We start from the raw sequence: 26619 nt of genomic DNA on the forward strand, positions 1-26619 counted from the left end.
AACTCACATCCCCAGGTGCACCTAAAAAGATCTAAGCCACCACAGGCTGAGATGGTCCATCACCTTGGTAAAACATTTTTTGTCCTGAGTAAGTAGTACAGCTCGGCCTGTCCCAGGTCTACAAACACGGCTCATCTCCCGTAGGCAAGCTGGATAAAGGTTCCAGTTTCTCTTCTTAGAGCCCATCCTACAAAAGAAGGTCTGATGAGTTAAGCACTTAATGTAGCAAAACAGGGCCAATGCTGTGGTCCTTGCCTCCAACGTGGGCATCCCATATGGGTGCTGGTTTGAGTTCTGGCTGCAGCAGAAGATGGCTCCGCTGTTTGGCCCCTGCACCCACATGGGAGACCTGGAGGAAGCTCTTAGCTCTTGGTTTCAGCCTGGCCCAGCCCTAGCCATCGCAGCCATTTAGGGAGTAAACCAGCAGATGGAAGATCTCTGTGTGTCTCTCCTTTGTAACTGCCTTTCAAATATGTCTTTTTGGCGCCATGGCTCACTAGGCTAATCCTCTGCCTGCAGTGTTGCCACACCGGGTTCTAGTCCTGGTTGGGGCACTGGATTCTGTCCCCGTTGCTCCTCTACCAGTTCAGCTCTCTGCTGTGGCCAAGTGCTTGGGCCCTGCACCCCATGGGAGACCAGGAGAAGTACCTGGCTCCTGGCTTCCGATTGGCGCAGCGCGCCGGCCGCAACGCACTGGCCATAGCAGCCACTTGGAGGGTGAACCAACGGAAAAAGGAAGACCTTTCTCTGTCTCTCTTTCATTGTCTAACTCTGCCTGTCAAAAAAAGTAGCAAAACTCTCTCTCTTTCACTAACTCTGTCAAATAAAAAAATCCTATAAAAAAATGTAGCAAAAGATAGGTATCTAAAAACGTGTATTATGATAAAACTGCATGAATTTTAAAAATATTTTACATGGGAGCCCATGTTGTACAGTGGGTTAAGCTGCTGCCTTTACACTGGCATCCCATATGAGTACTGGCTCGAATCCCAGCTACTCCATTTCCAACTCAGCTTCTTGCTGCTGAGCCTGGGAAAGCAACAGAAAATAGCCCAAGTGCTTGGGTCACACCTATGTGGGATGCTCGGAGGAAGTTCCTGGCTCCTGGCTTTGGCTTGGCCCAGCCACTGGTTCACCACCCAGACGGCTGCCATAGCCAGGGCTGTACCAGTGGCTGGGCCAAGTTGAAGTCAGGAGCTTCTTTTGGGTATCCCACATAGTTGGCAGGGGCACAAGCGTGGCTATCCTCTGCTGCTTTCCCTGGGCCACTAGCAGGGAGCTGCATTGAAGCGGAACAGCCAAGACATGAACTGGCAACCATATGAGATGCCAGCATCTCAGGTGGCAGCTTTTACCTGCTATGAAACAACGCCAGCCCCAAATAAATTTTTAAAAAGAATTATATCAAAATAAGAATTATCTAATACCAAAATTCAGTTTCCATGAACTTTACCTTTGTATATACAATCTATAAAATAAGGTATTGGTAAATAGCTTAGAATTTTGAATCATAAGAAATGTTTATTTTATTTGAAAGACAGAGGTGGACTGATCTTCCATCCACTGGTTCACTCTGCTAAATTAGTTCAAAGAAAATACTGACAGAAGACAAGTGGGTACTAGTAACAATAGGTGAAAGTAAGGCTCATTAAAAAAAACCCACCATTCGTACCTCTTTCCAAATGGCATATCTGTTACAATAATATCCACAGAGCCAGTTCTCAGGGGCAGACTGCAGATGTCCCACTGAACAGTGTCGATGGGCAAGCCCCAGGAGGGGCTGCTGTGGAAACAAAGGAAAAGGTGCCTAAGTATGCTCTGAAATAGAATATTGAGAAAAAGGTTATTTCTGAGAAGCAACCTCTGTTCCAAAGTAAAAGAGGCTAAGGATATTAGTGAGAACATCAACAATTTAATCAAGTAACTGTAGGAAGAAAGCATAAGGTCAGAAGATAAAAGTTCTACAATGACTTAAGTGGCGTGTCTGTAACAATGATGAGGAATTAATGAATAGTGAAGGTTGGTTTTCTAAAGATGTTGGCATCTATTTAATGTGTGATTTAACACAGCAAATTTAGAGGAAAATAAGCCTGCAACACGAATAAGTGCTGTAGAGTTCTATATACTGGGATATTATGCAGTATTTTAAAAAATGGTCTACCTAGGAGGTGGCATTGAAGCACAGTGGTTTGAGCCACTGCATCCCCTATGGGCACTGGATCGAGTCCTGGCTGCTCCACTTCTGATCTAGCTCTTTTCTTATGGCCTGGGAAAGCAGTGGAAGATGGCCCAAGTGCTTGGGCCCCTGCACATGCGTGGGAACTCAGAAGAAACTACTGGCTCCTGGCTTCTGAACAGACCCCCTCCAGCTGTTGCGGCCATTTAGGGAGTGATCCAGAGTAGGCAGATTGCTCTCTGCCTCTCTCTTCTATGTATCTCTGCCTTTCAAATTGACAAATAAATTTTTTTTAAAACACAGACTAAGTAAAAACACAAAAAATGCTTTAAAATTTGGAAAATAAAGATGAATCCATACTTAGACTATGTGGGGAAAAATATGAATAAGAAAAGATAAATGAGAACAGAAATAAAAAGTTGCTTTAGGTTAAGGAAAGTATACTCAAAAAAAGTTTTAAAATAAAAAATATTTTCAATAAAATTAAATAACATCTCATGTTCATTTTGGTTATATGGATGTCAGTGAAAAATGGTGAAGTCTAAAAGATGCTACAAAATCTTTACAATTAAATTTTTACCCTTCTTTAATTTGGCTCTTGGTCAGTAAAGATGCGATGTTATTTGCCGCTCTATTCACAGCCAGGGCATTATTGTCACCCGCAATATGGAAACAGTTGGACCATTCGGTAGCCCCCTAAAAGACAAGAGTATATATTAAGCCAGAAGCGGCAAACTATTTCAATCAACTGTAATAAGACAATCCGATCCAGTCCTTGGCGTGCTGTCAAGTCTGCGATTTCCCTTCCTGGAAATGTTCTCCTGCTACTTCTCTGCCTGCTGAATTCCCGGCGGTCTCTCAAGACCCAGCTCACATGTCAAACTTCTGTGATACCAACCCAACTGTGCAAGCTGTCTCTCAATGGCTCCTCCAAACAAGCACTCTGTACTATCCTGTCCCGGCTGTAGTTAAATTTTTTTTTAACACTGATTAATGTATTTGAAAGTTAGAGTTATGCAAAGAGAGAAGGAGAGGCAGAGAAAGAGAGAGGTCTTCCATTCACTGGTTGCTCCCCAGTTGGCTGCAATGGCTGGAGCTGAGCTGATCTGAAGCCAGGGGCCAGGAGCTTCATCTGGGTCTCCCACGTGGGTACAGGGGCCCAAGGAGTTGGGCCATGTTCCATTGCTTTCCCAGGCCATAGCAGAGAGCTGGATAGGAGGTGGAGCAGCCAGGTCTAAACATGGCGCCCATATGGGATGCTGGCACTGCAGGCGGCAGCTTTAACTGCTACACTACAGCACTGGCCTCTGTAGTTCCATTTTTAATCCTTCCTCTTTTCCTTCTTTCTTCTTCTCTTTAGAAGATTTGTTTACTGGGCCAGCACCGTGGCTCACTTGGTTAATCTTCCACCTGCAGCGCCAGCATCCCATATGGGCACCGGGTTCTAGTCCTGGTTGCTCCTCTTCCAGTCCAGCTCTGTGCTGTGGCCTGGGAGGGCAGTAGAGGATGGCCCAAGTGCTTGGGCGCCTGCACCCACGTCAGAAACCAAGAAGTACCTGCCTCCTGGCTTTAGATAGCAGCGCCGGCCATAGCAGCCATTTGGGGGGGGGGGGGGGGCGGGTGGGGTATGAATCAACGGAAGGAGGACCTTTCTCTCTGTCTCTCTCTCACTGTCTAACCCTGTCAAAATAAAATTTAAAAAAAGCGGGGGGGGGGGGGGGGGGCTGGCGCTGTGGCACAGTGTCTTAAAGCCCTGGCCCGAAGTGCCGGCATCCCATATGGGTGCCGGTTCTAGTCCCGGCTGCTCCTCTTCCCATCCAGCTCTCTGCTACGGCCTGGGAAAGCAGCAGAAGATGGCCCAGGTCCTTGGGCCCCTGTACCCATGTGGGAGACCCGGAAGAAGCTCCTGGCTCCTGGCTTTGGATTGGTACTCAGTCCGTTGCAGCCATCTGGGGAGTGAACCAATGGATGGAAAACCTCTCTCTCTGTTTCTACCTCTCTCTGTAACTCTTTAAAATAAATAAAATAAAATAAAATAAAGATTTGTTTACTTTTATTAAAGGACGAGCAACAGAGGGGGGCAAGGCAGGGAGATCTTCATCCATTGCTTCACTTCCCAAATGCCTACAACAGACAGGGTCTGAGGCAGGCTAAGAGCCAGGAGCCAGGAACTCCATCCTGATCTACTACATGGGTTGCAGAGACCCAAGTACTTGGGCCATCTTCCACTGACTTCTCAGGCGCATTAGCAGGAAGCTGGATCAGGAGCAGAGCAGCAGGAACTTGAACAAGTGCTCCGATATGCGATATGGGCATGCCAAGTGGAGGCTTCCGCTGCTACACCATTTTTAATTACTTCTGTATCTGTCTGCTCATCCAGGAGCGTCCCCAGGACAGCCGAGAACTTTATTAAGTTTCTCGCCCACCAGTGCCTGGTACAGACAAGGCAATACAGTCCCCAAATAAACATGATTTAGAAACATTCGCCATGCCAGCGCCATGGCTCACTAGGCTAATCCTCCACCTAGCGGTGCTGGCACACTGGGTTCTAGTCCCGGTCGGGGCGCCGGATTCTGTCCCGGTTGCCCCTCTTCCAGGCCAGCTCTCTGCTGTGGCCCGGGAGTGCAGTGGAGGATGGCCCAAGTGCTTGGGCCCTGCACCCCCTGGAAGACCAGGAGAAGCACCTGGCTCCTGCCTTCAGATCAGCGCGGTGCGCCGGCCGCAGTGCGCCAGCCGTGGCAGCCATTGGAGGGTGAACCAATGGCAAAAGGAAGACCTTTCTCTCTGTCTCTCTCTCTCTCTATCCACTCTGCCTGTCAAAAAAAGAAGCATTTGCCAGAGACTGACATTTAGTCTAGTAGTTAAGACACCAAAATCCTACATCAGAGTGGCAGGGTTTGATGCCTGTTTCTAGCTCCTGGTGTCGGCATCCTGCTACGGCAGATTCTGGGAGGCAGATGGCTCAAGTAATTGGGTTTCTGCTGCCCACAGTAAGACACAGGGACGAAATGCCTAGCTTCCAGTTTGGGCCTGGCTCAGCCCTCCACTGAGGGCATCTGTGGAGTGAACCATTGGATACAAGCTCACTCTCAACCTACTTCTCAAATAAACAAAGAAATTAAATTAAAAACAATTATCCAAATCAAACTGACCAAACTTGTATTCCTCTGTGGTTGTGAGAGTTTAATCAGATATATTAGATTATCTGAGAATTTCAAAGTAAAATGCAATCTCCTGATAAACATTTTTGAGTGACAACTACCATATCCCCGAGAAGATTTTGTAATTTTAAGTTAGTCATGTCGGCAGAAAATGAATACCAGAATGTCACATATGAATTGTGAAAGGATGAGGCGTGCTATCCTATGCCTGAGTCATGTTTGGTGCAGTGACGGAAGTTTCCGACATAAAGCAGAGAAGGCTCTGCCTATGCGCAGGAGGAGTGCAAAGCCCTCCCTCTTTGCTGACAGTAGAATGCTGCTCACCCTGGATATGGTGCTTCCTCACTGCGTCTCCTGCCCAGATACTGGAAGGGGGGACATACGCCTGTCTGGAAGCCTGCAATGGCGTCTAACAGAAGACACACATGCCAATGTGGGGTGAGCGGGCTGTAGATGCAGCCTACAGGGTTAGAGGAAACCTCTCAAAGGATTCTGATTCCCCTACATTTTTTTTTAAACCTAAAGTATACCACAGAAGACAGAGTGAAAAAGTGAAAAATGCAGCCAAAAAAAAAAAGATTTGCTTTTCAGTTTTGGAAAGATTTGGGTTTGTAGTACTGCTTAAAGAGTATTCTACGTAAGTATTTTATACTTTGGTGAAGAGATCTGGACAGTGTACCTTGCCATTCCTTTTCATAATCTTACTCATTTCAGGGGCTGGAGTTGTAGCAAAGCAGGTTAAGCTACTTCCTGTGATGTCAGCATCCCATATGATCATCAGTTCAAGTTCCAGCCGCTCCACAATCCAGCTCCCTGCCAACATGCTGGGGACAGCAGCAGAACATGGCCCAAGTGGCTGGGCCCTTGTCACTCATGTGGGAGACACAGAAGGAGCTCCAGGCTCCTGGCTCAGCTCTGGCCATTGTGGCCAGTTGGAGAGGAAACCAGCAGATTGGAAGCTCTCTCTCATTAAAGTGCCTCTCCAAGAAACATATAAATCTTTAGAAGTAAAGTAATCTTGCTCACTGTGATAATTCAGCTTAGGTTTTTCCACACTGGCTCCTTATGTCTCCTTTTTAGAGAAACAGCTAACACCTCTCCTTGGTTCTCTTTTGGCCTCTGTTCTCTGGCTTTGTAGTCTTGTTCCTTATTTATTTATTCATTCATTTATTTGACAGATAGACACTGAGAGAGAGAGACAGAGAGAAAGGTCCTCCTTCCGTTGGTTCACTCCCCAAATGGCCACTACAGCTGGCGCTGCGCCCATCAGAAGCCAGGAACCAGGTGCTTCCTCCTGGTCTCCCATGCAGGTGCAGGGGCCTAAGCACCTGGGCCACCCTCCACTGCCTTCCCAGGCCACAGCAGAGAGCTGGACTGGAAGAGGAGCAACCAGGACTAGAACCCGGCACCCATATGGGATGCCGGTGCCGCAGGTGGAGGATTAACCAAGTGAGCCACGGCGCCGGCCCCTGTAGTCTTGTTCTTGACATGAGTTTCGCAGACACACCAGGGTCGACTGCTCAACAACATTGTGCTCTGTGCCCAGAACTCGTGACCACACCTCGGTTCTCCCTGTGCAGGGCGCTTCAGCCAGGGTGATTTCTCCACCTGTCTCATAAACAAGTCTGATTTCCTTCATGGTCTTCAACTCCCACATCACAGATGTCCATTTTCTTACTGAAGGATGGATTAATTTTCCCTCTGTGGGTTGCTCTGGGCTTGCTCATCTGTTCAGTTTCTGCCCACTCATGACTCTGGGGAATCCCCCTGCAGTTGGTTCCCATGCAAATAAGGAAGAAGTTTTCAAAAAGTTCATGAAAAATGTATCTTATGAAAAACTATGCATGAACTTAATTTTTTTTTGCCAAAATAAATTCGCCTTTAATCCCATTTTCCATGACCTTTCTGAAGTACCCTTATTCTTACTCCCTCCTGGAACCTAAGAAGATTAGAAACGTGAAGTCAGCTCACAGAAATGGAAACCACCTTCCCCTAGTTTCTGCTCTGCCTTCAAGTCTACCAGCCTGTCTGTTAACAGAGAGGGAACTCACCCACGGGTTCTAACCCTCGGGCTCCTCTGTAACCCAGTGAACTGACAGTGCTATCTAGCTCTGTGGCACTTGGCTATTTTACTTGAGTTGTTATTGTTCTTCACCCGCAAGTTGCAACTTCACTGCTGTGATTCTTCTGAAACTCGTGAGTCCACAGCCTCCACCTGGGTGATTTGCCCAGTAAGCAACATACTGGATCTATCTATCACCTGCTTATCTGACAGCTAACGAAAAGTTATTACCTCTATTGGTATTGCTCCTGTTCCACACATTGGATCGATAATTATATCAGTAGGTTGAGGAGCACATAGCCTGGAAGGAAAAAAAAAAAACACAGCCTATGTGAAGAGATTCGAACAAAAGCTGACACTTCCACGATGACTCCTGAAGCTGGACTGTCACCACGTTATGAAGGTACTAAAGTCATTTAATAATTCCAATGTAGGGGCTGGTGTTGTGGCATAGCAGGTTAAGCTGTCCCCTAAAATGTCAGCAGCAGAAGATGGCCCAAGTGCTTGGGCCTCTGCCATCCATGTGGGAGACTGAAATGAAGCTCTGGCTCCTGTCTTTGACCCAGCCAAGTTCTTTCTTTCAAGTAAATAATAAATCTTTTTTAAAAATAATTTTAAAAAAACCCTAAAACTAAAAATTCCATTTGTAGTTACATGTCAATTCTCTATCCTAGTGCTTGGGGAAAAAATCATTATGTACAACTAAAGCCCACACTATCACCCAAAATCCCAGTTCACTCCCAGAATGAACTTAGCTTACAAACCTTTCAAAATACTCATGTACACTCTCTCATGTACACCTTTAGAATAAACCCTTACTGTTATATTAAAAAAAAGGGGGAGGTGGAACATGTCTCAAAGCATTGATCAATATAACTTTACTGGGAATTAGACATTCAGTATTTCTTTCCTTTTGAATTTTAAAAACTAAAAACATACGATTTTAATTTCTGACATAATCACTTTGGCATCTGGAATTTGATATGTATGAATTCAAGCTCTTCATGCATTATCCCACAAAACTAGCAGATGCCAAATCAGAACTGGAGGCATGGGTTGGCACTGTGGCACAGCAGGTAAAGCCACCATGTGTGACACCAGCATCCCATATACGCACTGGTTCGAGACCTGGCTGCTCCACTTCTGATCCAGCTCCCTGCTAATGTGCCTGGGAAATCTGGAAGATGGCCCAAGTGCTTGGGCCCCAGCACCCACATGGGAGATCTGAAAAAAGCTCCTGATTCCTGCCTTTGGCCTAGCACAGCCCCAGCTGTTGCAGCTACTTAGGGAGTGAACCAGCAGATGGACGATCTCTCTCACTGTCTCTTCTTCTGTGTAACTTTTTCAAAAAAATGTATATATATTAAAAAAAAGAACAGAAGGCATTCCAGGCATCCTCTCTGATGCACCCTCACAGGCCACAGGTTTCTATTTCCTTCTGTTGTCCTCAACCTCTCTACCTCCCACTGAAAACAAATGACTGGGGATTAATACTGGGTTGTCACCACAGTACTTGTCCAACTCTCCCTTGCTGTTCCTACCCCTTAACACTTGGGTAGTAGGCAACCCTGTACTCCCTTGTCACTGCTGGTAAGTTGCGGTGAACATTTTACCAAAATTATGTCAATGAAATCCTCTGTCCAAAAATTTGGGACAAAGAGCTAGAAGCCCTAGGCAGTATGGCTGGAACTGGAAATACATAAACAGAGACAAGGGCAACTGTCTGCACAGATGAGCAAAGACGAGAGCAAAAGGCTCTCTAGTGGCTTTCCAAGGTTAGTACCCACTCTTCTTGAGACACAGCTTTGAATTTTTCTGGGGATCCCGCAAGATTGTTCATTATCATTCCAAAAAACTGCCCCTCTGACCCAATCATCACTTCTAAATTCTATTGTCTGTACCCAAAATAACTCTCAGTGTGCATCCTGGCTCCAATCGTAATGCCTGGCAGCAGATACTAAATGCCTGCTCTATCAATGAAGACTCTGAGCTGTTCCTTAACCAAATGGGTCCAGTTTTCCATTGACTTACTGTGTTCCACCTGTGCTGAACTACAACTGTGCAGAGGACCAGGACACGCTTACTCAACTACCAGGACAGGTCAGGCAATGCAGGTAAAACGTTCTGCAAACATTTCTGCATTTCATACTCACTGATAAACTTTCGAGAATCACATTAAACCTATTTTGAAGTCTGGAAAACAGAAGCTCAAAGTAGATAAACTTATACAAGTGGTGGGCAGAAGCACCCAGTAAGAGGGAGGAGGGAAAATGAGAGAAGACGGGTTCTGTACTATGAAAAGGGGACAGCCCAGGCTATTCCTGGACTGCTGTGTGCATACAACCTCATTTTTACACGCTATGCACCTTTAACGCTCTCTGCTTCCACCTGCTTCGCTGCACGTGATGGATCACACAGAGCAACAGTATACACTGTCTAAACAGAAACAGCAAATCTGGTAGGAGGTGCATGAAAACTCTCATTCTCACTTTAAAGGCAAGAAAATGGAGATGCCGATCAAGTGCTGTTTTCAGAATCACAAGGAGTCAATACTGGATGCAAGAGACAGAAATACTTACGCAAGCCCAGGCACTGCCTTCATCAGAGCAACCCACCCTCTCACCTGAGCATCCCGTAGGCAAGAGTCGACCTGAGAGTGGTAGGTCCAAAATGCGTTATGTTTCTTCGGTGGAGACTCTCTTCTGTCAGAGCAATGCCCACAAGGACCTCGTTGTCATGGATGTTCAAGAGAACCTATCAAGTCAAACGAGGAAAACTGTCAGGACTGTTCAAGACTTCTTACTTGAGGCTTTTTGTTTGCTTTCTTATTGATGGGTACTTTGCCTTCAGTAAGCTGAACACGTGCAAAGTGTACAGTGCACTGAGTTTTACCCACACAGAAGCCTCCCCTTGGTCTTCCCATTAAAATCCACACAAGAGAATCACCGATCTCACCACTGCCACCATTAAATTAGTTTCACCATTTTTTTTTTGAACTTCATACAAATGAAAAATCATAGTGTATATTACTGTTTAACTTCTACATCTATTTTATTTATGAAATCTAGAGGTTGGCTATATAACCAGATTTCCCCCCAGCATTTATAATACAAACATATTTTGAAGATTTTTTTTTAAAGATTTTATTTATTTGAAAGAGTTACAGAGAGAGGTAGAGACAGAGAGAGAGAGGTCTTCCATTCTGATGGTTCACTCCTCTAATGACCGCAACAATCCGAGCTGAAATGATCCAAAGCCAGGAGCCTCTTCCAGGTCTCCTTTGAGGGTGCAGGGGTCCAAGAACTTGGACCATTTTCTATTGCTTTCCCAGGCCATAGCAGAAAGCTGGATTGGAAGACGAGCAACTGGGACTTCACTGGCGCTCATATGGGATCCTGGTGCTGCAGGTTGGAGTTTTTAACCCACTGTGCCCTGGCGCCGGTCCCTATGCTTTTTATTTATTTTTATTTATTTATTTATTTTAATTTTTTTTGACAGGCAGAGTTAGACAGTGAGAGAGAGAGAAACAGAGAGAAAGGTCTTCGTTTACTGTTGGTTCACCCTCAAATGGCCGCTGCGGCCGGCGCGCTGCGGCCGGCGCACTGCGCTGATCCGAAGCCAGGAGCCAGGTGCTTCTCCTGGTCTCCCATGGGGTGCAGGGCCCAAGGACTTGGGCCATCCTCTACTGCACTCCTTGGCCACAGCAGAGAGCTGGCCTGGAAGAGGGACAACCAGGACAGAATTCAGCGTCCCGACTGGGACTAGAACCCGGGGTGCTGGCGCCACAGGCGGAGGATTAGCCTATTGAGCTGCGGCACCAGCTGCCCCTATGCTTTTTAAAGACTGTTTAGAGTGACAGAGAAGGAAAGACATAGAGAAAGTGAGAACAAGAGCACGAGCAAGACAGACAATCTTCTACCTGCTGGTTGACTCCCTAGATTCCTGCAACAACCAAGGCTCAGCCAGGCTGAAGCCATCAATGGAACTCCATCCAGGTCTCCCCCACGCAGGGACCCACATATTCGGGCCATCATCTGCAGCCCTTAACAGGATGCTGAACTGCACGTGGAGGCACTGGGACTTGAACCAGCACTCCAACATCGGTGCCCCAAGTAGTGGTTTAGAGGTGCCACAACACCAGCCATACAAGTTTTTAAATATACGTATTTTAGGGCTTCCAACCATCAGATGGAAGACCTCTCCCTCTCTTAAAAAAACATGTATTTAAAAATGTTAAACACTTTTTGAAAAAATTTTAAATATACAGATGTGCAACAAGACCACTTAGCACAATGAACTCTAAATTATACCCACCAATCAACAATTAACAGTGTGCTTTATCATCTATTGTACTATTTTGTATTTAGGACTTTTAGAAATCTGACTCCCTTAAACAATAATGTCTGTGACATAATTGATGTGGTCCCAGTTATAGTTTTCCTAACACATGGTTACTCTGATAAAAAACAAAAAAAGTATGTTCTACAACCTTCCACCAAGGATTTCCTCATCATGTTGTTATCAACAACAGGAGCAGCAGCTGACAATTACACAGGACTTCCTACACACGAGGCAGTGTTCTACACTGTACACACAGGACCTCATTTCATGTTCATACCCTCCAGGCCAAATGTTATCAGCCCCCCTCACAGATGAGAAAACTGAGGCACATAAGCATTAGCTCGCTGGCCCATGGTCATGGAACTTCTAAGCTGGTACTGAATCCCAGGCAGCACAGCTCCGGAACCTGTCCTCTGAACCGCCTACTTTGGGATGTGACTGTTCTAGTTCGCCTGTTCATTCTCCTGGCAGCTGTGAGAGAAGATGGAGACTATTCTGATTTGACATGTAAAAATGTTCCATACGAATGAGTGACGTGCCCAGATCTGAGTAACCCAAAAGTAACAGAAACTGACTTCTTGGTAAAAATGCCAACTGTCTAGCCGGCGCCACGGCTCACTAGGCTAATCCTCCGCCTGCAGCGCTGGCACCCCGGGTTCTAGTCCCAGTCAGGGCGCCGGATTCTGTCCCGGTTGCTCCTCTTCCAGTCCAGCTCTCTGCTGTGGCTCTGGAAGGCAGTGGAGGATGGCCCAGGTCCTTGGGCCCTGCACCCCATGGGAGGAGACCAGGAGGAAGCACCTGGCTCCTGGCTTCGGCTCGGCACAGCACACCAGCAGCAATGCGCCGGCCGCAGCAGCCACTTGGAGGGTGAACCAATGGAAAAAGGAAGACCTTTCTCTCTGTCTCTCTCACTGTCTAACTCTGCCTGTCAAAAAAACAAAAAACAACAACAAAAAAAAAAAAACAAAAAAAACAAAAAACAAGTCAGGGGTCTTTCAGGTTGCCAGAGGTTCAAAGCCTGCCATTCCTCCTGCCCACGAGTCATTCTGATACAGCACTGAGCAGCAAGCATGCTCAACAGAGGAACCAGGCTTTGGGAACCTAAAGGAATTTCAGAAAGAAAAGAGCTTGCTCTACAGTGAGTATTAGCACTGAATTGAAGAAGTTGAGGTTTTTGTTTTTTAAGATTTACTTACTTGGAAGGCAGGGAGAGAAAGAAAGAGGAAGAAAGAGGGAGAGCCAGTTTTCATCCATTGGTTCACTCCCCAAACGAATGGCCCTGACACCCAGGTCTGGGCCAGGCTGAAGCCAAGAGCCAGGAATTCCATCCTGGTCTCCCATATGGATGGCAGGGGTCCAGGACCTCAGCCATCTCTCCTTGCCTCCCCAGGCGCATTAGCCGGACGCTAACTGGAAGCGGAGCAGCTGGGACTCCAACTGGTACTCTGATATGAGTGCCTATCCTGCTAGCTGCAGTTTAACCTGCTGTGCCACAATGCCAGGCCATTTTTCACAGTGTTAAGTCATTCATTTTTATTTATTTGAAAGAGAGACAGAGATATCTATTTTCTATGCACTAGTTCACTCTAACAGCAGGGACTGGGCCAGGAGCCCAGGAGCCAATAGCCAGGAACTCCACCCAGGTCTCCCGGTGGGTAACAGGGACTCAGTACTTGAGCCACCATCTGCTGCCTCCCTAGTGCATCAGTAGGAAGCTGGATGGGAAACGGAGGCAGAGGTGGGACTTGATCCCAAGCACTCTAATATGTGATGCAGGGGTCCTAGGTGGCTTAAGCTGCTGGCACGAGCTTTGTTTTAAAAATGTGTTTCACTGGCCGGCACCGCGGCTTACTAGGCTAATCCTCCGCCTTGCGGCGCTGGCACACCGGATTCTAGCCCCAGTTGGGGTGCTGGATTTTGTCCCGGTTGCCCCTCTTCCAGTCCAGCTCTCTGCTGTGGCCAGGGAGTGCAGTGGAGGATGGCCCAAGTGCTTGGGCCCTGCACCCCATGGGAGACCAGGATAAGTACCCGGCTCCTGCCATCAGATCAGCGCGGTGCACCGGCTGCAGCACGTCGGCTGGTGGTGGCCGTTGGAGGGTGAACCAACGGCAAAGGAAGACCTTTCTCTCTCTCTCTCTCTGTCCACTCTGCCTGTCAAAAAATAAAAAAAAAATAAAAAAAATAAAAAAAACGAAAAATGTAGTTTACTTTAATTAGTAGCAAAACTCCATGACCAAGATACACAAAAGCAATTTATTTCTAGCTGAATATTATAATCTGAAAGTCAGCATAGTGTAGAAACCAGGACTAGATCAGAAATTAGAAAGCCCAAGTCCTGACAGCTCCCAACTATTGAGCACTTAGAATACAGTAGGCATGATGCAATCCTTTAGGTGTATATCATCTCATGTGATGTCCACAACATCCTTCAAGGTAAGTACTACTATTGGCTCCAATGGAACAGATGCCAGACGATCTGGGCCAAAGGTATAGAGCTCTGGCGTTCAACTTTGGATCTAGTGCTGATTCCATAACCCATGCTCTTGTTAACCACACCCTGCTAGCTCTATTGCTCCAGTTTAATTGTCCCCAAGACTGGGTTAGTCTGAAAACGTCATCAACCTATGACAGCCTTCTTGAAGCATCCCAGTGAGAGCCTGTGCTCACCTCCACATCAAAGCTGGTCATGTCAGCCTTCCACTTAAAGTGTTCTTGAACAGCACCTCCGAAGTCCCTCGCAGCCTCGTTGGAGGTGAAGCAGTGCTTCTCTCCCGCCCTGTTGCAGGTGACTCTGAAGCGCAGCACTGATGCATCTGCCTCTTCTTTCGACCTTTCATCAGCCTCATCTTTGCAAGAGGCCAAGTCATCGCCGACTAACGTGGAGATCTCCTCTCTGATGGCTGGGTTTTCGTAATAGTCCAAGATCTGTGTCTCTGAAGCACTGCCAGTCAACTCTTTCTTAACATCTCTCTCATCTTTTTTGTCTCCTTGTCCATTATCAGTCTTCCCTTTATTTGAATTCTGATTTATCTTTTTGCGTTTTGTTTTTTTCTTCTTGAAACTGCTGTTCATTTCCCACACTTTTAAAGGGTCTGACCATGACAGTTTCCCAGCCAAGTCTTCAAAGTCCTTTAGAACTTCTTCCTATAAAATACAACAAATGAAAACCATTCATTTCTCACTAAATAAATAAACTGACTAAATAAATAAACTTCTACTTTGCTTACAGACTGTACTGACCACTAAAGCCAGGGTGGGTGGGGGCCGAACAATAGTAAGTAAAATGCCTACAATCAAGGAAATCCAAATCGCACCAGCCAATGATGAGTCTCACATAAGTCTCTACAGTAACTCAAGACAGAATGGCAGAGCTAAAGGAAGGATTCAAGGTTAAAATTTAAGCTCTAAGAAACTACTTTCAAGGAGGGGAAGTGGGTGGATGAACGAGGGGAGGAAGGGCGACTCTGACTGACTTCCTCTTGGATCTTCTGGATTTTGTGCCGTGCATACATATTTTAAGAAGCAAAATTATTTTAAAAATATTATTTGTTTGAAAGGTAGACTGACAGAGACAGAGATGGAGATAGGGGTAGGGAAGAGGGGAAGAGGGAAAGAGACAGAGGGAGAGAGAGAGGAAGAGAGAGAAACCAATCTTCCATTTACTGTTCACTCGCAAATGACTGCAATGGTGAGGACTGGGCCAGGCAGAAACCAGTAGCCTGGAACGCCATCTGAATCTCCCAAATGGGTGGCAGGGGACCAAGCACTTGTGCCATCTTCTACTGCTTTCCCAGGCACATTAACAGGGGCTGGATCAGAAGAGGATCAAACCAGCATTCATACGAGATGCCAACAAGTAGGCGGCGGCTTAACCTGCTGCACCACAATGCAGGCTTCAGAAGCAAAATTTTATTGAAAGGGAAAATAAATCCCCTTAAGCAAGTTTGAAAGTAGCAGTGAGAGCTGTTATTTTTAAAAAACTCAATCTAGTGATGCCCCTCTCTTAATAACAGTCTTTCGGTAGCTTCCCACGGCACAGACAAAATCTCAATTCCTTACAAAACCCACCTGACTCCTGCCTGTTTCCCTGTATCATTTCAAGACCCCTCTGACCCTCATTTCCTGCTTTCCCTTGTAAGCATTTGCATCCTGTGGCCTCTCTCTTATTGCCCAAGGACAATTAAAGGCACAGCCTCTGAGAGCCGTGCTCCACTTACCTCAGTCCTTCCAAGCACTGTCTACCATCCGTAGCATTACCTGAGGCTCTAGATTTACGGTTTCTACATCAGGGGTCCCCCCAGAAGGTGAGAGCATGGCGTAAGGAAAGGACCTCATCCACCTTGACCACGGCTATGAGCCACGAGAACGGTGCCGGTCAGTGTGTGGTAAAACACGGAGATGGGAAGGACACAGCTGTCCCACGTGGCGCTGAGAAAGGTAAGTGATGAGGCGAAGGCAAGCACTCAGCTCCTCAGCCACCTTAGCCACAGCTCAGAATTAGCGGCTACCACGCTGCACACACATTCCCACCAGAAAGTTCTATCACCCAGAACCAGCACAAATGGTGGACACTACGCAAGACCAAACTAGAAAGAAATTAGTGCTGATAGAACTGAGACTTGGAAACAGGAGTGAGTGGAGGCTTTGCTGCTTTTAAAAATGCCAAAAAATTATAAAACTTCAGGATTAGCCAATCTGATTCTATTTAGAAATAATTTTCCTAGAAAGAGCCTCTAGACAACCGGTAGGGTTAAGCCTGTGGAGTAACACCAGGAAAGCCTCTAAGTCCCTTTCTTTCTTCAGAAACCGTTATAAAAACAACAACAACAACAACCAAAACAGGGACATCAATTCCACCTTAATTCAATCGACATGACACCTTTAATTCTGAACCACAAAGCAGGCAGCAAACACAGCCTGGGTGGAACGGCAGGGAAGAAGAGCTGGACTGATAAGGGGCTTCCCTGGGCCTGGATGCAGCAGGCAGCAGCAGAGTGAAACAGGGGCTGGACTAGGGATCTCACAGGCATGCTGGGTTGGCAGGAAACGGTCCCTCACCGTCACCGGGTGGAGCTGGGGAGACTCTGCTCTGTGAGTTACTCTGTAGCTGCTGATCCCTTGCAGAAAGAGGAAGGCATGGAAATTCTAACTCAATAAAGCTGTAAAAAAGAAGAAGAATCCACCCCAAATCCTCTGTACCAGAGACTTCTGGCTTGCCTGGAACACCCTCCTGGTTTCTCCCACCATAAGAACCTGGTTTGTGGTTGGTTTTTTTGTTTGTTTGTTTTTTGTTTTGCCCAGAAACCTTTTAGTTAAGGAATATAAACTTCATATACCTCTTATAAATACCAAGCCCAAGAGGAACTACCTCATCATCAGATGAGCAATCATAAAACATCATCAGGACTTCAGTCAAAGTCATAAAAGGAAGAAAGGCAACATGAACAGAAACACAAACAGCAAAAGAAAGCTCTATCCAGTAAACAGAAAAACTGAGGGAATTTAAAACTGCTATCAAACACAAGACATGATATCCACAAATGGAACGAAGGAATACCTTTATAAAATAGGAACTCAAAACAGACATAGGGCAGAAAGAGGCAGAGTGAGCCTCAAAAGGAGATGTAACAGAAACTTGGAAAGTTAAAAAAAAAAAGTAGGATTCAAAAACAAACAAAAATTAAACCACGCACACATTCTGAAAGCAGCACACAGAGAAGACACTGCTGAAACCATAAGCAAGGAACTAAGCAAACAGGGGCCGCCATTGTGGTGTAGCGGGCAAAGCCGCTGCCTGAGCTGCGGGCATCCCGTGAGGCAGCCAATTCGTGCCCTGACTGCTCCACTTCTGATCTAGCTCCCTGCTAATGGCTTGAGAAAAGCAATGGAAGATGGCCCAAGTGTTTTGGCCCCTATCACCCATGTGGGAAACCCAGATAAAGTTCCATCTGGGGAGTGAACCAGCAGGTAGAAGATCTCATTTTAACTATTTCAAAATAAATAAGTCTTAAAAAAAAATAGAGAAAAAAGCAAAGAACTGGAGAGAAAATGATCAACATGAAAGACAGAAAAAAAAGATGCTACAAAAGTATAACTAGTTTCCTTAAAGAGATCTAAAATAATGAAATAATAAAATTTTTTCAATAACTCAAGAAAACTTCACAGAAATATAAGGAGAATTTCTAATAAGAAACTCACAAGAAGACACCTTATGGTAAACTTGTTAGATTGTGAATAATAAAAACATCATCTGGGCATCAGGCAAAAATATTGAGAAAGCAACAAATAAGAGGAAAAAAATGTAAGGATGGCTTCTGAGTTTTCCATGGCAACATTTAACACCAGTGGAGAATCAACACTGCCTACTGTGATTAAAGAAGGAAAGCCAAACTCCAAATTTCATATCTGAACTACTAACCACATAAAAGCTAAAAGAGGCATTGCGGAGGTCATGCCATTTGAGAGAAAAATGGAAAAACTTCAACAACGGACAAGTAATGCACTTATAACCTATCAAACTTCTAGTCTAAAATGAACACACAGGTAGGCAATGTGAATGTAAAATGGAAGGTCAGTGTTACAGCCTGGTGAGCAGATGGCAAAGGAAACGCAGAGAAGACAGGAGGCAACTTCTGCACACTCAAGTCCTGGTCTGCACTCAGAGGGCAGAGCAGAAGGGCAAAGCTGAGAAACAAATTAAGTCTACTTTAGCATCAGTCGGCACTAAAACACCTAACAAAACTGGAAGGGGAAAGGTGGAGAAAACACCAATTTCAACACTGCTCTGCTTAGGAATTCAAAAAACTGCAGATTATGGCAATAAAATCAAGTTTGAGTTATCAAGGTAATAGCTAGAACACAAATACAAATCTTCCAAACTGTTATAAAACACATACATGGAAAAAACAAAGAATATACATTAAAAAAGAAATTTAAAAAAGCAAAATGGGTAACATAAATGCGACAGAAGTAAAATAAACATTTCTGTAACATCAGTAAGTATCAATGGGAGAAATTCTTATTAAACACAAAGATGACCCTCAAACTGAAGAGGCACAAGGACATATAGAGAATATCCACTGCACCACCGTGACAGCAAAAAGAGTGATTAAAAAAAAAAAAAAAAAAGGAAAAACCTTGATGTCATAAAAATGGGCTGGTTCAACTAGGACAAACCCAGAGAATTCAATGCATGCAGTCAACTTGGGGAGGATTCTGGAATGATCTCCAAGATGCATGAAAAAAAAAAAAAAAAGCACAAAACAGTACGGATGAGATGTTTCCCTCCGTGTAAGTAAGTGAACAACACACACGCATTCACACAATCTCTCTAGAAGGATGCACGAGAAACTGGTGAGAGCTGTTGCCTCCAGGAAGGCACTGCTTGACGAGGACACAGGCACAGAGACTGCCTTCCCCCTGCACATCCTCTGTCTGCACACGCTTGCCCTAAGTACACGCACCAGCTAGCTTTAAAAAAACCATATACAACACAGATTTGTCAGCCTTCTGCTAGAATGGGAGATAATAAATTCATGTTATTATCTGAGTATCTAAAAATAACAGAACTCATTAGAATGCATTTGCTAACAGGCTTTTTCTAAGATAAGGGAAAGCAATATAAAAGACACTAAATCAACAGAATGAAAGCTAAAAGCATATGTTTAAAAGTGAGGCTTTATGGGGCACGTTGCAATTTAAGTCCAGAACTGAAAGGCCCGACAGTTTCTGACGGTCAGGTTCCTGGCACACATCTGACCCGGCTGCTCTCTGCTGCTCTTCTTGCGATTCGCGGCAGAAGCGTCTCTGCACTTGCCGCAGGCCGCTCTGGAAAACCAGCTCGCACGGCATCATGCCAGTCACCCGACCCACTGCCGGGGAGACCCAAATCACCAGAATAACCTGAACACGGGCGTTTAACAGACGTTAATAACGTCTCGTTGAGTAAGAAGCAAGATTTTAGAAGCACAGTTTTCAAAAAATGCCTGTTAACATTTATTCACATATAGAATTGGCCAACAAAATTTCAAACTATTTAGCACCACAAATTCTCAGAAAATTCCCTGTTATTTATCTATTTCGCAGACAGGATTCAGTCGGCAGCAACTATCAGAAGTTTGAAAGGTTCAAAACTACACATGTAATAAATAACATTTTCATCTATTTTCAGAGTGAATTCTCTTTGGCTTGGTTTTGCTTTCTAGGGCTATGAGTTCTTATCACTTTGAATGATTTTTAAATACTGTTTTGGAAACCAACCTGTTCTCAATAAATAAAAATTAGAGAAACAGGCAGCATACAACAACTATCATTCTAAGAAAAGAAAACAGGGGCCGGCACAGTGGGTAAAGCCACCGCCTGCAGTGCCGGCAGCCCACATGGGCTCAGTTCAAGTCCTGGCTGTTCCACTTCCCACCCCACTCTCTGTTATGGCCTGGGAAAGCAGTAGAATATGGCCCAAGTAGTTGGGCCCCTGCACCCTGGTGGGAAACCCAGAAGAAACTCCTGGCTCCTGATCAGCCTAGCTCCGGTCATTGCACCCATTTGGGGAGTGAACCAGTGGATGGAAGACAACTCTCTCTCTGTTTCTCTCTACCTCTGCCTAACTCTAACTTTCAAGTAAAATAAATAAATCTTAAAAAAAAGTGACAGAAAAAAGTGTTTAAGCATTTTAGTCTGTAAATTTGACCAAAAATGAACGTGGAAAAAACCTACAACCTTTGCTGCATCTATTTTCAACCTTCAGTTTAGGCGGCAGCTGATTATTTAGGACTCAGCGCTAAACACACGTTGGCAACAAAGCTGTTGTCTTAACAACTGAAGAAGTACTGAGATATTATTTTGGCTTCATTTCCACGAGGTTATGAAAGCAAGCAGAGCGGAAGCAGGATGGCGAGGAAGCGTGACTGCAGCGGTCACAGACGATCTCTCTGCTTCACACTCTGCAGGCAATCTCATTATCAAGCACACGTACATCAGCAAAACCGACCTGAGGTTCACAGGTCTTGCAAAAACTTCAAACAATGTGTTTCACTCCTTATAAATTTCACTGTTTTCAACACTGATTTATAAAATTTTTTTATTGAAAAAAATTATTTTTTATTGGGGGGGGAGAGTAGGCATGTGTGCACTCCCTTCCACGGTTCACTCCCCCCACAAACGCCTTTTCCACAGTGAATCTGGGAACTCAAGCCAGGTCTCCCACACGGATGGCAAGGACCCATTGCCTGGGCCGCCACCACTGCTTCCCAAGATTCTGTATTCACAGCAAGATGGAAGTGGAAGCCAAAGTCAGGTACTGAATGAAGGCACTCTGACAGGGGATAAGGGCACTTCAACCTCCAGGCCAAACATCCATGCCTTTCTTTACCAATGTTCAAAAACGACCTCTGGGACAGACTGCCAGAAAATATCTAGATTGTACTGTAAAAGCCTCCTACTATCTTCTATTATGAAAAGAAGGGTAGTGCTAAAGGATAAATAGAAAGTGCAAAGGAGAAATAACCTCGCTGGGGAAGATGGCCAACATCAGCTGCCACGCTGGAAAAGCTCACCTTTGTGCTTTTGAACTGGTAATCCTTGAACTCCTGGACCACCACAAATAAGTTATCGACCGATCTCAGGGAATGAACCTAGGCAGGAAAAAAAAAGTGTGAGAAACAAGGGTTTGAGAAAGCTTTTGAATGAACAAAGCTACCAACAGAAAAAAATTAACCACAACGTTTTCAAGAGTCAGTCTCTATACTCTGTATTCTAGAAATCTCCCATCTCACTGCTCTCCCATCAGCTGCTGCTTTGCCCCGGAGGAAGCAAGGCACAGCTGGAAGCAAAGAGGCGAAAGGCTACACGGGCCTGGGAGAGACGGGGGTGAGACTCTGCCTAAGCCCTCATGGCTGCCTGTGCTCCACTGCACACACAGTGGACAAGAGCACGGGCTTTCAGCCCCAGCTCTGGGATTAGTGGCTGAGTGAGTCTGAACAAATGACTTACTCTTCCCAAACCAAATGATTAATAACGCCGATCTTCACAAAGCAGCTGAGGGCATTAAGTAAAACACTGACTGGATGGAAAATATTTGCTTCCCAGTTCAGCCTACAGATACTTAGGCCAGACACTCAGAGCTCAGGGCACACTGCTGAAACACACACACAGCTGTCAACAACGCCACTGCATGTCGCCTGTGTGGTGGTGAGATGGCAGGTTGCTCACTCTCAGCCTTTCACCTTCAACATTTCTCATCACTTTTGAGCAAGAATTTCTTTCACACAGATTAAAAGAAGAAAAGAACTCTGCTCATGTACTTCATTACAAAAGCCTAAACTTGGGGCCAGTGCTGTGGCGTAGCGGGTAAAGTCGCTGCCTGCAGTATGTGAGTCCCATATGGGTGCCAGTTCCAATCCAGCTCTCTGCTGCAGCCTGGGAGATCAGTGGAAGATGGCCCAAATACTTGGGTCCCTGCACATGCACAGGAGACCAGAGGAAGCTCCTGGCCCCTGGCTTTGGATCAGCGCAGCTCTAGCTGTTGCAGCCAACTGGGGAGTGAACCAGAGGATGGAAGACCTCTCTCTCTCTCTGCCTGTGTCTCTCTGTAACTCTGCCTTTTAAGTAAAATAAATTAGTCAAAAAAAAGGGCCTAAACTTCAGCCAGTAAACAAACTAAGAGATGTGTAACAGATACACAGAACCTCTTAATAAGACACATAAGAATTTTTCTGGGGAATTCACTATTGGGGAATGCTAGATCACCTCTGAAAATACAGTAAAAATCTGGAAATACATAAAATACAACATACTAAACTCAGTAAAACTCACAAATCAGTACCCTTTAGAAAATGCGTAAAACCGGGGCTGTCGCTGTGGCACACAGGCTAAGCCTCCACCTGCATGCCTGCATCCCGTATGGGCACTGGTTCCAGCCCTGGCTGCTCGACTGCCAATGCAGCCCTGCTCATGCCCCTGGGAAAGCAGCGGCAGATGGCCCAAGCACTTGGGCCCTGAACCGACACAGGAGACCTGGCAGAAACTCCTGGCTTCATCCTCACCTAGCCCTGGCTGTTGCGGCCATCTGGTGGACGGAGTATCTCTTTCTCCCCTTCTCTCTCTACCTTTGCCTTTCAAATAAATTAATAAATTTAAAAAAATGCATAAAACTTTAAAATCACATGATTTAGGGCAGAGAAAAGCAAAAAAGGAGCCATAAGCATATCATAAAATGACAGATTCAGAAAGCTATTTAAATACTGTTTCCTTCAAACCTGAGCCAGACTTTCCACTGAAATGTCGAAATAAATCTTGCCGCGGTCTTTGCTGATTCTGCATGCTGAGCCCAGCTTCTCTCTCACTTCGTCCGCGGCAGTCTGCTCAAAGCCAGTGGGAACTGTGGCGCCGATCGTGACTGGGAGACGTGCAGACTCACTTTGGAGGCCACCCTCTGCGGCCTGTACAGAAGCCTGGCTCTCGTGAAGGGTCCCGTCCAGAAGGTGGTTAGTGGCTTCTTCACCGTCAGACATGTTGGCAGCGCTGTCAAGATCCCTACCATCGGTACAGACAGAAACATCGTCACCTCGCATTTCAATTATGATTAAGAATACACGCTCTGGAGGGCAGCAAGAACAACACTGAACTCTATTTGGTCCGCTCGCCTGGTGAACGCCTCATGCTTGTGTTACAGAGCTGAAGAAATGGGGGCACCGGGCCAGGCTGCACAACAGCACGTCACCACCACACAAGCAACGCAGGCGCCACAGCAGAGAGGGCGGCACTCAGCATTGCCACGGCATGCCCTGTCTGGTGTGGGTCCCGGGGTGGATGAAAGTCATCCCATAACCTCCAGAGTCAACAGTAAGAATTTCTGCCACAGCACATTCGAATACAGTTCAGCATCCGGGCCTCTCAGCTAGCGGTGAAGAACGTGGCCTGGAATTCCTACCTCCACGTTCGTGGGCTGAGCGACCCAAAGCAAGTTAGTGCTGCCAAGCCTCAAAACAGGAATTAAACAGCTCCTCTGTGTGAGCAGCACAGTACCAGGCCGACGACTAAAATCTAAGACGGCATTTACCTTCCTCCCCGCTGTGAACAGCGACTCGCGAGTTCACAAATGTGAGCTGGGGCTCTCGGGTCCCCACTGAGGTGCCCACCTGCTCCATCAGGTGTACTCTCTCCCTTACACTTCGTTCAGAGCAGGTACAGCCGCTGCCTCCCACTCCAGCATCCCGTACGGGTGCCGCCAGCCGGCTCCCTGCTAACGGCCTGGGAAAAGCTGAGGTCCCTGCCACCCACGTGGGAGACCCGGGAGAAGCTCCGGGTTGGACCGGCCTAGCCCTGGTGGCCATGGGGCAGTGACCCAGCAGATGGAAAAGTTCTTTTCCTCTGTTACTCTTTCAAAACAAATAAATCTTAAAAGCAAAAACAAAAAGCAAACTCTGTTTCACTATTTTTTTAAAAAAATGAAGAGAGAGGAAGGGTGAACCGAACAGCGACGACTTAACCACCGCAGGCCCGGGAAACGTGGGGAACCCTAAGCCCGGTCCGACGCACGCGAGCCCTCGCGACGTCAGCTGGCAGGTGCGGAGTAGCACCTCCCGCAGGGTTTCCACAGCGCTGGGGCTCCGAGGACACCGACACCGTCCTCGCGCCGTGCCAGGCACAGGCGACGGGCTCAGACCAGGCCGCTTCCGGGCCTGCGGCCGCTCCGTCCCCGCGAGGTCCACCTGCGCCTTCCCAACTCCAGGCAGCGTCGGCCAGGGGGCGCGCCCCGCCAGAGGGCACAGCGCTCACCAGCGGCGCGGGCTGGAGAGGAACCCACGCCCCCCGATGGCCGCGGTCTCGGGAACCCCGGGGCGACGCCCCCACGCCGGGCCGCGGAGGGGCGGCGACACAGGCCCCGCCGGCAACCGGACGAACCGAGGACCCGCCTGGCGCCGGCGCGCGCCCCGGCCGCTCCTCCCTCCCAGGCCGAAGGTCCAAGGGCAACACCCACAGCTGGACGCACCGCCGCCCGCTCACCGGCCGCTGGCACAGGCCCTTCCGGCTCTGGAACCCCGCGGTCCAGCGCGCACGGGTCAGGCCGCCGGAAGCCGCGTTGCCGACCCCGGAAACGGAAGTTGGGCTGAGGTCGTGGCGGCGCCGAGCGAGGGGCGGGCGCCGGGGCTGGGCTGTGGAGAAGGGCGCATGCTCGGGCGGCTCCGCGAGGTGAGGGACGGGGTCACCCGTCGCCTGGCAGTCGCCGCCGACGGTGGCGGGCTCTTGGCGGGCGTCGTCTCGTTCGTGCCGACGCTCGTGAGGCGGCAGAGTTCGACCCCCAGAAGTTAGGTCTCCGTTTCCCCGGCGCCCGAGGGCAGAGCGGGGTCGTGAGTCCAGGATCGGGGGCCAGCTCCGGAGCCGGCGGTGCTCGGACTACTTCCCGCCTTGTGTCCTGCCCCCGCTGGCTTCGCGCCATTGCTTACGCAATGCTTTCCTTTGAAGATCTGTCTATTTGAACACAGAGGGAATCTTCCACCCGCTGGTTCATTCCCCACATGGCTGCAGTGCCCAGGGCTCGGCCAGGCCCGAGCCAGGAGCTCCTTCAGATCTCCCACGTGGGTGCAGGGACCCAAGCCCTTGGGCCGTCTTCAGCTGCTTTCCCAGGCCATTATCAGGGAGCTGGATCAGCAGTGGAGCAGCCAGGACCAAAACCAGCGCCCATGTGGGATGCTGGCCACCGGCGGTGGCTTAACCTGTTAAACCACAACGCTGGCCCCAAAGTTTATTTAAAAAAATTTTTTTTTTTTACTTGAGCCAACGTGTTGTGCAATGGGTTAAGCCACTGCTTGTGACACCGACATGCCAACGTCCCATATTCAGATCCCGAGTCCTGGCTGCCCCCCTTCTGGTCCAGCTTCCTGTTAACTTGCCTGGGATGTGGCAGAGGGTGGTTTAAGTACTTGTGCCCCTGTCACCCACTTGCAAGGCCAGGATGGAGCTAGTGTCTTCTGGCGTCGGCCTGGTGCAGTCCTGGCACTTGGGGCCATTTGAACAGTGAAGGAACAGACAGGAGAGTTGGCGCTCTCTGTCACTCTCCTTCTTTTGCTATCTCTCTCCTTTTCAAATACATAAACACAATATTTAAGTTTTTTTTTTTTATTTGAAAGGCAGATAGAACGAGATTTTTCGTCCCCTGGTTGACTCTCCAAATACCTGCCAATAGCCAAGCCTAAGCCAGGAGCCCAGAAGTCAATCCTGGTCTCACATGGGGGTGGCAGGAATGCAACCGCTTGATCCATCACCTCCTACTGCCCAGGTGGGCGTTAGCAGGAAGCTGGATTGGGAGCAGAGTGAGACCCAGGCACTCTAAAATGGAACGCAGGCTTCCCTCGCAGCATCTTAACCACTGCGGCAAATGCCTACCCTTTAAATGGACTTTTTAAGCTAAGTTTTTATGAAAGGAAGCTTTTCCAACACAACAAGAAGAAAATAACCCAATTAAAAGGGGGCCAAGGACTTAAAGAGAGATTTCACCGAAGATGCACGAGTGGCCAAGAAGCACAGGAAAGGATGTTAACATCGCTAGTCCTTAGGTGCAGATGAACCGCGGTGGGTAGCTAGACGTAGAAAACAGGCTGTTGGACGTTCTGGTGAGGAGGTGGAATGATGGGCCCCTGCCTTCTATTTGCCGGTGGGGGTGCAGAGTGGCATGACTACACTGGAAAACAGTTTAACCCACTTCAAGAAGTTAAACAGAATCTCCATGTCACCCAGCAAGTCCATTGCTGGGTATATACCCAGGAGAATTGAAGGCAGGTGTTCGAACAGAAACTACACAACTGTGCCTCACTGCATTATTCATATGGTCAAAAGTGGAGCCAATCCTTGGCCGGCACTGCGGCTCAATAGGCTAATCC

General features: G+C 47.2%; 2 protein-coding genes across 18 annotated transcripts in view; one reads left to right on the plus strand and one right to left on the minus strand.

The window, feature by feature from the left end:
- Positions 1-25165, minus strand: part of THUMPD3 (THUMP domain containing 3) — a 29471-nt gene extending 4306 nt beyond the window's left edge. The window contains exons 1-9 of one of the 17 annotated variants that reach the window (XM_070051224.1): positions 24746-25165; positions 22996-23272; positions 21295-21372; positions 14408-14884; positions 10023-10153; positions 7631-7700; positions 2757-2872; positions 1673-1780; positions 64-187 (exon numbers count right to left, since the gene is read on the minus strand). In XM_070051224.1, coding sequence (XP_069907325.1) covers positions 64-187; positions 1673-1780; positions 2757-2872; positions 7631-7700; positions 10023-10153; positions 14408-14884; positions 21295-21372; positions 22996-23250 — 1359 coding nt within the window. In that variant the 5' untranslated portion in view covers positions 23251-23272; positions 24746-25165. Of the gene's footprint in view, positions 1-7; positions 188-1672; positions 1784-2756; positions 2873-7630; positions 7701-10022; positions 10154-14407; positions 14885-21294; positions 21373-22995; positions 23273-23364; positions 23599-23798 lie in introns of those variants that run through there. The other 16 variants (XM_008249976.4, XM_008249982.4, XM_008249975.4 and 13 more) reach the window with 16 other exon arrangements.
- Positions 24829-26619, plus strand: part of SRGAP3 (SLIT-ROBO Rho GTPase activating protein 3) — a 331270-nt gene continuing 329479 nt past the window's right edge. The window contains exon 1 of the mRNA XM_070051217.1: positions 24829-24931. The gene's annotated coding sequence lies outside the window, so the exon portion shown is untranslated. The remainder of the gene's footprint in view (positions 24932-26619) is intronic.

The sequence above is a fragment of the Oryctolagus cuniculus genome, chromosome 10 (assembly GCF_964237555.1).
Source record: "Oryctolagus cuniculus chromosome 10, mOryCun1.1, whole genome shotgun sequence".
Classification (NCBI taxonomy): Eukaryota; Metazoa; Chordata; class Mammalia; order Lagomorpha; family Leporidae; genus Oryctolagus; species Oryctolagus cuniculus.